At 35.9% G+C, this 12,909-nt stretch overlaps 1 protein-coding gene across 4 annotated transcripts in view; it reads left to right on the top strand.

Moving 5' to 3' along the window:
• Window positions 1-12,909, top strand: part of LOC135841466 (interference hedgehog-like) — an 88,910-nt gene that overhangs the window by 53,110 nt on the left and 22,891 nt on the right. For 3 of the 4 annotated variants that reach the window (XM_065358434.1, XM_065358436.1, XM_065358433.1), the window contains one exon: window positions 7,775-7,986. In XM_065358434.1, the coding sequence (XP_065214506.1) occupies window positions 7,905-7,986 (82 nt within the window). In that variant the 5' untranslated portion in view covers window positions 7,775-7,904. Of the gene's footprint in view, window positions 1-4,955; window positions 4,967-7,774; window positions 7,987-12,909 lie in introns of those variants that run through there. The other variant, XM_065358435.1, reaches the window with a different exon arrangement.

Genomic DNA, 12,909 nt, shown 5'->3' with positions numbered 1-12,909 from the left:
GCCAAATGAGGGCTGCCACGTCCGATTTAATATCTTAGGTAAACTGAATTTGTGTACGATTTTTGGAATTTTTTTATGTTTTTCAAAATTAGGAACCGAGGGAGGGGGAGTCCTGGAAACGTCGGGGGAGATTCATTCCAAAATTGAATTGATGATATTAAAAATCTGCATTATCAAAAACATATTTTTTTTTCATTTTTTTGGATTCTTATGGAAACTTGAGGATGATAAGGAGAATGGAGAGGGTTATATGTATCTTAAAAATGAATCGTAGATATTCTAAAACAATAAATACTTACATATATTAAGTACGTGACCCATTTTTTAAAAAATTTTTTCCAAATTTTTTGTAGAAGGAATTACCTTTTAGGATATTGGACCTCGGAACGAAAATTCTACTCGATAATTACCCATGAAGATATAAGTGAGGTCTCAAGAACTGTCTTATTATCCTGTTGAAAGTTGAGATTTTTCATAAAACGATCGAATTTCAATTTGAAAAATTGCAAGGAGGTATTCGAACTGGCAGACAAATTTCACATTTCACAAATTCAGGGGAAAAACGAAAAAATATCCCACTACCCAAATTTCAGGTGGTGAAGTTCATTTTTTGATTTTTAGTGTCTTTTTCAAAATCAAAGGACCAAAAAGGCAAACAATCACAATTATATTCAATTGAGCTGGAAAGCTGAAATGTCATAATTATGTTCCTCGCAGATTGATTTGAGGCAATTTCGAGTCGTTCTGGAGCGTCCAGCGATATTTTGAACATGGTTCAACACCCCCTTTCCAATGCTTCGAAATTAGGTACCAGTTCTCCAACCCAACCCCTCGAATGGAAGGCGAATGCTGCCAGAAAAACCTCTCAATTTTCTATTAACTGAAAAATGGGTTTATCTACATTACAGCCAATTTCCAGCTGGACTCTCAATTGTGTTTTTCTGACCAGCATTTTCCACTTATTATTATTAAAAATTTTGGTCAAAAAAATTAATATGCGCCTGAAAATTGGCTGTAATTTAGATAAGCCCTCTAACATGTCCAAAATAAACCACAAACTCAATTTTTAGCTATCCAAATTAATTTCCACGTTTTCTGGAGAAAATTTTAAATTCAGGAGAAATCGAAAATCGTGCTGGAGGCTCCAGAATGGTTCAAAATCATAAAATTCTGATTCGGAAGGTTGATTTTAGACAAGGTACATCCATTTGTGAATATTTCAATTGTGGGTTTTTTAAATTTTTTCCTTCCCATTTCATTTTATTTCCACCCCCCCCCCCAACACTTGAAGTGTCCGCCTGGGAATCACTCAAATGTGGATGAGCCTTCTAAACAAGTTGTAGGATGAGCCACAAGTCGACTTTTACCTGCTTAAATTTTATTTGCACGCCTTCTGGAAAAATTTTTAAATTCTGGGAAAATAAAAAAATTCGCTGGAGGCTCCAGAAATGGTAAAATTTGGTTTGGGCAGGTTTGTATTAGTTTCATAGTTATCGTTGAAAATGTAAACAATGAATTTGGCCCGCTCAAATTTCGGTTGTGGGGGTTTCAGGCCATGATCTTTTTTGTTGCCGAAGAATCGAAGAACACATTTTAATCTCGAACTAATCGCTAAAATAACCCCAGAATCGTATTCAGCACCTTTTGAAACCATACAATCGATATACATGATGTATTTTTATCATTTTTCACAATCTACCCCCTTTCATCCCCCACCCACCCGGCCACCCCTCACCATATTTCAAATCTATCTTTTATTTTCTGTATTGGTATCAGGTATGAGATGAACATTCAATTTGGAAATATCCGAGTGTGTTGCCTTTGTTGGTGATAGATATTTCTGATTGATCTGTGGCGTGGAAGGGGTTGTGATGAGGAGAGGGGTGATTTTGAAAAATGTGATAATAAGTCGTCCCGTATATCGATTTCTAGGTTTTGATAGGTGCCGAATTTGAATTTGATGTCAATTTCAAGATTGAATGGAGATAAATGTTGATTTTTACTTTATTCGAATGATTTCTATTGCCGAAAATGTTTTCTTTTCTCTTTTTTTTTCGTGTAATCTGAAAAATGATTTTCATTCAAATTTTATCTTTTCTGCTTTAAATATTTTTTTCATTACAGAAACAGAATACTGGTTACTTTTCGAAAGTAAGTTTTATTACTTGCCTACAGTTTTTTAAAAAAAAGTTTGCTATTCAAGAATTCCTAAAATGTTTTTAAAATAAACCGTGATGCAAGCATCACAAAACTTTCCGAATGTTGGGAAGCACTTGGCACAAAAACCTAGCCGTTCTTAACATCTGGAGCGCCTTCGCGTTCACTGCGCTAAGGATAACAACTGGTTTCTGTGACGTCATTGACGTACTATTGAATAGGGAACTCCACGAGTTTTCGCATCAAAATGCTCGTAATTTTTTTTCCATTTTAGATGCGAAGCTGAAAAGCTTATTATGACATCCTTCAATGGGACCTGTTATCAGGTGCAAGTTTCAACGCAATATCTCATTTAGGGCGTCTGCAATCGTGTTCACAAACTTTTGTGCACATACATATGCACACACATACATACATACACACACACACACACACGGAACATCACGCTCAAAATAGTCTCAAAAGTCTTCTTAGACCTTGAAACGTGTAATTCCGTAAAAAACTCGAAATCGAAAAACCGGTCGATTACAATACTTCCCTTACATCGCTGCGCGCTGATCGGAAAGTAAAAACATGGTTAAAAAATAATCAAATAAATTAAATTCCGAGAAAATACAAACAAACAGATCATCAGTTTACTTTTAAACGCTGTACTTATAATTTAAGTAATTATCCCACAATTAACTATAAATTCCTACTCAGACACAATCGAACCACTGTGGAATGAAAAAAAAGTCGATTTATAGGTTTGTTTGGGTATTCAACATTATGACATGACGAGTAATGATTCTGTATTTTAAAATACCTACCAAATAAACTGAAATCTGGAATCTCCCAGTCTCAAGAGTGTGAGGCTCGGACTCGTTCACATCGCAGCGGAGTGTGTGTAGATGGATGAGACGTGTCGAGTTGGAGTCGAATGCTATGTACCAAAGTACAAACGAGCGTATTGGAAAATTGTTACAAATAAATAATATAGGTGCCTATACGAAGGAATGAGGTGGTTTTTATTTATAGGGTCGTTAAAATTTAATGCGTCAAACAAAACACCTTAGTTGGCTTAAAGTCATTACCTTGTAAGCAATTGTGATGATTTTTTATCGGACATTTGGACGACGCTTTTATCGAATTAATTAACAGCAGTAGAAGGTTCGGTATTGGGACTGTCGAGGGTACCATAGGTGGGTAAAGGTATACGACACACACACGGTAGAATGGGATTTTTTTACGAGCTCTTACCGTATACCAGGGTTTCCTTTTCGATTAACAATTCAACGACTTATACGTTTGCTCGTCGTCGTGTACGTAAATGAATCGAAGAAACGTTACAAATTAAACGATGTTATCGATAGTTTGAAAAAAACAACAACAAGGTATGTCGAGGTATAGGAAAAAAAACCATGGCGCCTGTAATTTTGATATAAAAAATCGTCCAAGTGCTGTGTGTGTGTATAGTTTTTGCTACATGGAATATTCAATTAAAAAAGTTGATATTGTCTACTTCGAGAAGTTTTTAAATTGGTAAAAAAAATAGCTACCTAAAACGTATATAACTCGTTATGATTCCATACACAATACGCAGGTACGATGCTGCAAAACAAATCATAAAGTATTTGAAAAAGTTCGCTATATCTGCGTGCACTATTTATGTGCTGCGATTTTTTTCCCTTATGCATACCTACTCCAGTTCGTCGAGCTTGCGCCGGCCGGCCGGATGCACAATGGAAGTTGAAACTGAAACGCGTCTAGGTAATTTTTTTAATGCGCGAAAGGCTGCACAAGTTCACAGATAGTGCAAGAACACCCTGACCTATACAGTCCGTAGTCGTAGTCCGGACTAGTATGAAATACCAAAGCGTTTAAAAACAGGTTCGTCTTGATTTCGGACTCTGACTCTGACTCGGACTCGAACTGCTCTTCGATGGTTGTTCTGGTTGAACATTAGTTCCACATAATGTCCAGTTAAAGAACCGCTAGACAGTTGGAAAAAATAACAAAACAAAAAAAAACTCGTACATGTAGACTACAAAGTAAAAATACCGCGTGGCTTTTTCGCAATTCGCACATGCACACATATGGAAGACAGTTCGATGAACGAATAAAAGTAGGAGTGTCTGTCTGCAAAGGCTGAAGGTAGGTTTTCAGCCTTTAGCACTAACGAAAGAGGACTCGAACGTTGGAAGGGAGAGGGTTGAGAGAGCGTCCATTGCGCTTTTTCCATATGAAAAACTTATTGTTCAAATTCAAGAAATGTTCAAAGTTTGAATCAGAAAAATGAACTCCTCTCTGCATGAAGAAAGTTTTTTTTTTGCTTCTCAAAACATGGATTTTTGAAAGCTTTTAAAAATTTATATAAATCAAGAAGTGAGAATCCATGGTTTTTGGTGAAATTCTTTGATTTTCTCAGGTAACACAACTTCTTCCTATTTACCCCCAACTTTTCCCCCTCCCCCGTTCAGCACGTCTCTGATCCGCTTGTTTGAAAAAAATCTTGGGAATTTTGAAGACATTGGAAAAGCGAAAAATTCTAATGTGAAATTTTGCCTCTCCCCTGTTCCCTTTTCTTATAAAATTTCGAGTGTTTGAAAAATGTCCTGATAAAAGTCCTGATGAAGTCCTGCTTTTTTATTTTGAAATTTTACCAGACACACCTTGTCTTATAACGTATGTAATCCGTTCATTTGTATTGTGTTTTTTTTTAAAATAATTTTGTTTGAAATTTAAAAAACATTGTATGCAAATTTTCTTCCAATTTCAATTTTTTTTGAAAATTTTTCGGTGAAAGATTTGACTGTGTCCATTTTTTTGTGTGCCGGCGGGGAGGGGGGAGTGGTCAAGTGGATAGCTTTCTGAAAATTTGGTTGGAAAAAAGGTACCTGGTAAAAAAAAGTAGTGATTTTTTCAACCTTACGCTCATTGATGACAAATTTTCAAAAAAAAAAGTTTCAAAAGCTAATGATGTAAAATATTTTTAAAATTTAGAAATTTTGAAAAAATTACAGAAATTTCTAATTTTTGGAAAGAACACTGGAAGTTTGAAAATTTGGTAAAAAAGGATGCTAAAAAAATGGTAGTTATGTTTGAATAAAAAAATGTGTTAGACATCCTGCAAAATATACCTAAAATTGGGTAAAATTTTGGAAAATTGTTCAAAATATGTTCAAAATTTTCACAAAAAAGGGGTTTTAAAAAATGATAAAAAACTATTGAAATTGTAGCAAAAATTGTGCAAATTTAACCGAAAAAATTATTGAAAATTGCAAAAAAAAATTGATAAAATATTCTCAACGTTTTGTAAATTACCGAGAAATGGCACAAAATTTCCAGAAAATGAACAAAAATAGCAGTAGGTAAACCGAAACGAAACCGAAAATGCATTATGAAGCATTGTAAATATTGAAAAAATTGCAAGAAAAAACCAAAAAACTGCTGAAATCTTGCAAAAAACTAACGAAATTTTAACAAGAACTCAATCAAAATAGCAAATAAATGAATAAAATATTCCCAAAGGCAAAAATTGTGGAAAGTTTTGAAAAATTGTTTTAAATATTGGCCAAAAATTCTTCAATTCTAAAAATTATTCTAAAACTTATTAAAATGATAGCACTTTTCTATTAATTCAAGCAAAATTGAAAAAATGCCACAAAAATTTTGGAAACAAATTTAATTAACATTATCAAAATTTTATAAATTGTGGAGAAATAGCTCAAATTCTTCACAAAATACCTGTGTTGAATTTAATGCTTGAAAATGAGTAAAAATGGCTGTAAACCGTAACAAAATTGAAGAAAACATAATCATAAAACATTGTCCGAAGTGAAGTGAGGTATTGAAAAATTCCTCTGAATTTTTACAGAATTTAACATTAGGGCAAGTATATTGAAAAAATACCATGAAAACATTGTAAAATAATGTAAAAATTGTTTTTAAAAAAAATCTAAAAAACGGTTGAAATTAAGCAGAAATTCAGCCGGATTTTCAGGAAATTATTAAAATGGCAAAAAAATTGGGCAAAACATTAACAAAATTTCTAAAAATCACCAGGAGATGGTCAAAAATTGCATTAGGAAAAAGTTCTAAAATAATAGGAAAATTTGCAAAAATGGAAGCAATAATTCATAAATTCAAATAAAATTGAAAACATTTCAAAACAAAGTAAAATAAGGCAAAAATTTGTTTAAAAATGAAATATTAGTGAATTGTTGAAATTCAGCTAATTTAACTAAAAATCATTGAAAATTGCAAAAAAATTAATAAAAATGACAAAACTGTGAATTATGGAAAATCTCTTAGAATATTGACAAAATTTTTCGAAATTACCAAAAAATGAGCAGAAATGACCGTAAAATAAAACAACACTGAAAAAAACATTGGAAAAGATTGTGTAATATTTTGAAAAATTGCTCGTAATCTTCACTCACAAAATTGAAAAAATATTGTGAAAGTTACATAAAATGATGCAAAATTCAGTTGAAAAGCAAAAAAAAAAAAAAAAAAAAGAAGAAAAAAACCAGTTCAAATTGAGCAGAAATTCAGCGAAATAAACAGAATGTTGTTAAAAACGACGAAAATTATTGATTGTTGAAAAATTGCATAAAATATGGACAAAATTTCTTGAAGTTGATCAGTTTAAAAAAATGAAAATTTCAATTGAAAATGTGGTGAAATTGACCAGTCTATTAGTTGTCGGGATAATTATTTTTCATTTGATTGATTGCGCCACTAAATTATAATTTCTCCATCTCTAAAATAAATACGCGTAGCCGATTAGTAAGTACGAGTGCTTTTTTCAAAATTTGAAATCTACTCAAAAATTTAGGGCAATTGAAATTTTTCGTGTCTTATACAACATTTTAAAATCATCACCCAAATCATCCCTCATCTTCGTGAAGCCGACTCCCCCTCCCTTCCCTTTTGTGTAGAATCTCCAACATATTTCGAGCAATCGAGTAATTTAGTCGCAAAATTCCCCACCATCTTGTCCTAAAATCAGCCTCTTTTGTACAGCAGGAAACTTATCTATCAAGTAGCTTTTTTGTATCTTTTTAATCGCGAGCCCCTTCTACAAATTAGTTAACCATCAATTGTCGAAGAGATTGGGATTGGGAAGCTGTTTTGTAGTAGATACGCGTACTACATAAAAAGGGTTGAAATCTATGTCCTTCGTCAGGGTTTAGTAGACTTCCTGCTGGTAAAACCTGGACCACCCGCTGTCATTAAACGTCTATATAAACTCGTTGTTATCCTTATATGATTATCACTTCGTATATTAATCACCGTACAGCGCGAGGTTTTTCACTCGAGAGTCGCGGTATACTCGTACGAGTACATACGATACGCGCCCGGTAGAATAATGATAATTCGTAGTGCGTACGAAGAAAATTTTTTTCCATAGCTGCTGGAATTTTCGCAGCCCGGGGTATCCAATTGTTCGTACACGGAATTGATAATTTTGTTCATTTTTTTCTACACACTCGTTACATAGTTTTAATTTATATTCGGATGTTTTCGTGTATGTGTCATTTGTGTGTTTTATTTTTTTTTATTTTTATAAATAAACAGTAAAGAAAAACCGAACCAGTTGTAATTTATGAAACTGTGCATGATTTGTTAATAGGCGTGACTGGAAAACAAATAGCTGCTGTTAAATCGTATGGAAGAAACAGTGGAATGAAATTGTACTCAGCAATAAAGAACAACAGCAATTCGACCCTCAACCTACTGTGGTCAAATACTCCTTTGGAAACATGTACATAACCGCTGGAAGTTCTGATATATTGTCGGTCTTCTTTATCCAGTTGATTATTTCAGTTACTCCAATTGTTGCCGGTATGTGGTGTCACTTTTATATAATATGGATATGAATTTCATTTATTATTATATTATATTTTTCCTCGCAAGCCAACGTGCGATGGTGTTGTGAAGGTTGCTGGGTCGTTGAGCTTCTCTCTGTGAGCCTTGATGATGAAATTCAGATACGATGTGATGTGATATAATGTGTGATTTGACTAAAAAAAATGAGGCCCTATTCGGAATCGAGGGTGTAAAAAACCTTGGGTTTGGAATTTTTTGGCAATTGGTGATTTTTATTCAGAGAGGGGGGGTTGATGGTTTGAAAAATTTTTAGTGAAAAATGTTTGTTGTAAGGACTTTGTGATTAATGTGAGTGAATACTTTGATGTTTTTTTGGACCTCCAAGATTATTAATTTGAGTTGGGCTGCAGGCGACTTTGAAGGTTTTAAAATGTGGAAAATGGCTCAAAAATCGACTTTTTCGACGTCAGAGAAATCTGGTACTTTCCACAAATATGTACGTGCCAAATTTGGATCTCGTTTGGGTAAAAAGAGAGACTGCAGAAGGCTAAAAATGTCAAAAAAAAATAATTTTTCACCTTGAATTAGGTGAGGATGTCCTAGAATGTTGAAATTTAGATTGATAGCAATACACTGAGGGTATTTTTCCCTGGTTTTACTGCCAAAAAAGTCAACAGTGACAGAATATGCAAAAATTACTAGAAATTTTTTTCTCAATTTCAGAGGCATTATTATAAACCTTTTCCTTCTTCCTTTCCCTCCTCCTTCAGTCCGTCTCAAGACCCTCATTTCTCAAGTATAATTGCTGAAATACTCGATTAATTTATAGTCAAAAAAATTCCAACTAGCCAATTTTTTTCTTCCAACTTTCGAAAACTTTGGAAAAGTTTCTGTGAGATAAAATTGATTTCCTATGCTTACCTTGTTCGAATTTTCGATCTTTAGGGTCAAATGAGGCACAGCAGGAATTTATGCAAGATGCATGAATGATTTTTTTTCTCTTTATTGACTTCAATTGGGAGCAGCTTCTTTCTGTCAATTCCTCTGAGTCCAAAATGTATCATATTTCATCAAATTATATTACTTTCCATTTTTATTTAATGAAAAAAGGCCTTTTAGAATTATTGTTTGCGTCTATTTACGCATTCGTAAAGGTGAGTGTAACGATTAATTGATAAAATAGGACTCATCGAATTATACAAAAATCAACAATATATTTACAACAAAATTTTACAACGAAATTCGAATAATAAGAGGCGAAAAAGATCGCGTTAAAAAGCAAGTCATTTTGCTATCAGTCGAGTACGTAGATAAACATTCGAACGTCTAGCGCTCGAAAAACCAGTTGAGGCTTTCAAAGCTTCGATGCGTCGAGAAAAACGACACAGATAAACAGGTAGGTATAAAACTAGTCTACCTACACAATCGAACGTAACATAAACTCCCGCCGCTGACAGAAGCGATTGAAGTCAGAAAAACAAAACGATAAAATAAAAAGAAAAAAAAAATACTTCGAATTACAAAGAATAAACAATAAAAAGACGTTCAAATAACAAACACCTTGATGACCAATCATTTAGCGATCGGTAAAGGAACAATTTGCTGGATCGGCACGACTTTCGACAACCGATCTGACGTACGAACTTCGACTGTTCGAACTAAACCAGCTTCATCGGGGAAAGTCTTGACAATTATCGCTCGAATCCATTGGCAAGGTTCCGTATTAGGTTTTCGGAGTAAAATCAAATCTCCGACGTGATAATTTGGCTGTTCGTCCTGCCACTTGGTGCGAGAACGGAGCTGATTCAGATAATCCTGGGACCAAATTCTCCAGAACGCTCGAATTCGATTCTGATTTGCGATGTATCGATCAGACAGCTTAATATTTGCTGGAGGCGAAGAAGGTTCGGGTAGGTTTACGTTCAAATTTCGACCAACTAAGAAATGGCCTGGAGTTAGTATCTCCTCATCCGGTTCACCAGTGTTCGAATAAGCCAACGGTCTGGTGTTCAGAATACCTTCGATTTGAGTGAGCAACGTTCTCAACTCGTTTTCGGTGAATTTCTGATTTTCGGATATTTTCGGTATGTAACGCTTAGCACTTTTCACCGCAGATTCCCAGATACCACCGCGATGAGGCGTGTAAGGTGGGTTGAATTTCCAAGAAATCGTATTGGATAGAGCGTAGCGCTGGATTTCGGTGTCGTTGAAATTCAAATACCGTTCGCAACCTTTAAAGTTGGTACCGTTATCTGAGTATATAGTCGCTGGAAGGCCTCTTCGAGATACAAAGCACTTCAGCGCGTTGAGAAAATCTTCAGTCGATAAAGAAGGCACGAGTTCGATATGCACCGCCCTTGTCGAGAAACACACAAAGATGCAAGCATAAGCTTTCATATACTTTGTGGTTCGATGATACGAACATTTTAGCAGGAAAGCACCGGTAAAATCGATTCCTACTACCTGGAAAGGCGGTAGAGGAGTAACGCGTTCGTAAGGCAGATTCGCCATCTGCTGCGGTTTTGATTCGACAAACCGTTCGATACACTGCTTGCAAGATTGAATCACTGATTTGATGGCTCGATTCAGACCACCAACAAACACGTAATTCGTCGATAACGTTGTCATCAGCCACGGACGGCCAGCATGGAAGAATTTCAAATGAAAGTATCGAATAAAAATCTTCGTGAAATGATGATGAGCGGGTAACACGATCGGTAATTTAGCGTTGACGGGTTTTCGCGCATTTTGCAGACGCGTTTTCGATTTCATTATTCCATTTTCGTCGAGAAATGGAGTATGTCGTTTCAACAGGCTTCGCTTCGATAGTTTGCCTGGTTTAGTCTTCAATCGTTCGATATCTTTGGAAAATGCATCATACTGCACGATTCGTATGATACATTCGTTCGCTCTGATCATGTCGCTAGCTTCTACTTTCAATGGAACACGTTCTCGATTCAAAATTCGAGATTTCCAATGACGAATAACGGCGATAGCAGCAGCATACATGAACCGGAGTTTTTCATACGATTCACACGATGAGATTAACTTCGAGTGCTTCTTGAGATCGGTTTCAAGGTCAGCAGCGATGAAAGAGACAATCTTCGGTTTTCTGCGATATGGTTCACAGATAGTTTCATCGATTTCGGTATTATTTGACGAATTATCGAGATTTATAACGAATTCAGGACCAGACAGCCACATACTCGATTGCAATAGCGATTCAGTCGAAATACCACGTGTAGCGAGATCCGCAGGATTTTCACCTGAACGGACGTGACTCCAATGTTGAATAGGAAACACTTCGGTAATTTTCACCACACGGTTTCGAACAAACGTTTTCCATTCACTAGCAGGTTTCGATAGCCATGCTAGGACAATAGTCGAATCGGTGAACAGTTTACTGCGATGAATATCGACGTTGAGTGTTTTGGAAACACGTTGGATTAGTTGCACAAGCAGAACGGCTGCTTGAAGTTCGAGCTGTGGAATATTGAGCTCTTTTTCTGGAGCAACTCTCGTTTTTGAGCACAGCAACTGGAGACGTTTTGCATTGAACGCATATACAGCAGCACAGTATGCCTGCTCGGAGGCATCGCAGAAACCAACGATCATTTCAGTATTGGCGTCAAAATCTTGAACATATCTCGGTATTACGAACTTCGATAAACGATTCAAATCGGATAAATAAGCGTTAAACAGCGAATCGATTTCAGGAGTCACAGGATCATCCCATGAGATTCCAAGTTTCCATAATCGTTTGAACAGCAGCTTGCCTCGAATCGTTACTGGACAAGCTAAGCCGAGTGGATCGAATACTTTCGAAATTGTAGACAGCATTTGACGTTTCGTTACGGTCGTCGTAGGAGCAGGAACATCTGTTTTCAGCGCAAAGCTATCGGTAGAAGGACACCAGGCTAAGCCAAGTATCGAAAGCGCTTCGTTATCTCCAAATTGAACGGTCAAATTATGTTCAATCAGAGCAGGATCAATTTTAGCCAGTACTTCGTTCGAATTCGATTGATATTTTCGTAGTTTGAAACCAGCTGATAACAACGTTTCATGCACTGATTGCTGCAATTCGATTAATTCTTCATCGGTGTCGGCTCCATAAAGCCAATCGTCCATATAGAAGCCTTTACGTATAGCGATAGAAGTGCGAGGACGAGTAACCTTCACTTCTTCGGCGAGAATATCGAGACATTGAGTTGCCTCATATGCAGAAGGAGCAGTGCCGTACGTTATCGTATTCAATTCGTGTCGTTTACCTCGCCAAATTATCGATTGAAATCGGCGATGGGCTTTTAGTATCTCGATACAGCGATACATGTGTTGAATATCAGCGGATATTACTTTGCAGAATATACGGAAACACAGCAAAGTATCGTTGAGCTCAGGTTGAATAGTTGGACCAACCATAAGCACATCGTTAAGCGATTTACCGGAATACGATTTAGATGAGGCATGAAATACAACTCGTAACTTCGTAGTTGTACTCGATGGACGTAACACAGCGTGATGTGGGATGTAATATCTGGACACATCGTCAGAAACAACAGACATATGTTTTAACGCTTCATATTCTGCCATAAAATCGGTGTACATTCGTTTAGTCGTTTCGTCCAACTTCGATTCGATTCGTTTTAAATATTTCACGGCAATACCAAAGTTACCAGTGATGACAGATGGATCCTCCTTGAATGGTAGTTGAACAATAAATCTACCATCTGGAGCTCGTTGGTAAGTGCGCATGAAGTGTTTCTGGCATTCTTCATGCTCGGTCGATTTTGGAGTACTATCTGGATAACTGTCGATTTTCCAGAATCGTTCGAGTCGTTGGTCAATATTGTCGATAGTTAAGCCACAATACTGTTGAGAATGTCGAGTATTGCGAGCTGATTCGATCGATGATGAAATTGTCCAACCAAAAACGGTATC

This window comes from Planococcus citri, chromosome 3 (genome assembly GCF_950023065.1).
Source record: "Planococcus citri chromosome 3, ihPlaCitr1.1, whole genome shotgun sequence".
NCBI classification, from domain to species: domain Eukaryota; kingdom Metazoa; phylum Arthropoda; class Insecta; order Hemiptera; family Pseudococcidae; genus Planococcus; species Planococcus citri.
The sequence above is the reverse complement of the archived record's forward strand: the minus strand, read 5'-3'. Positions and strand labels throughout refer to the sequence as shown.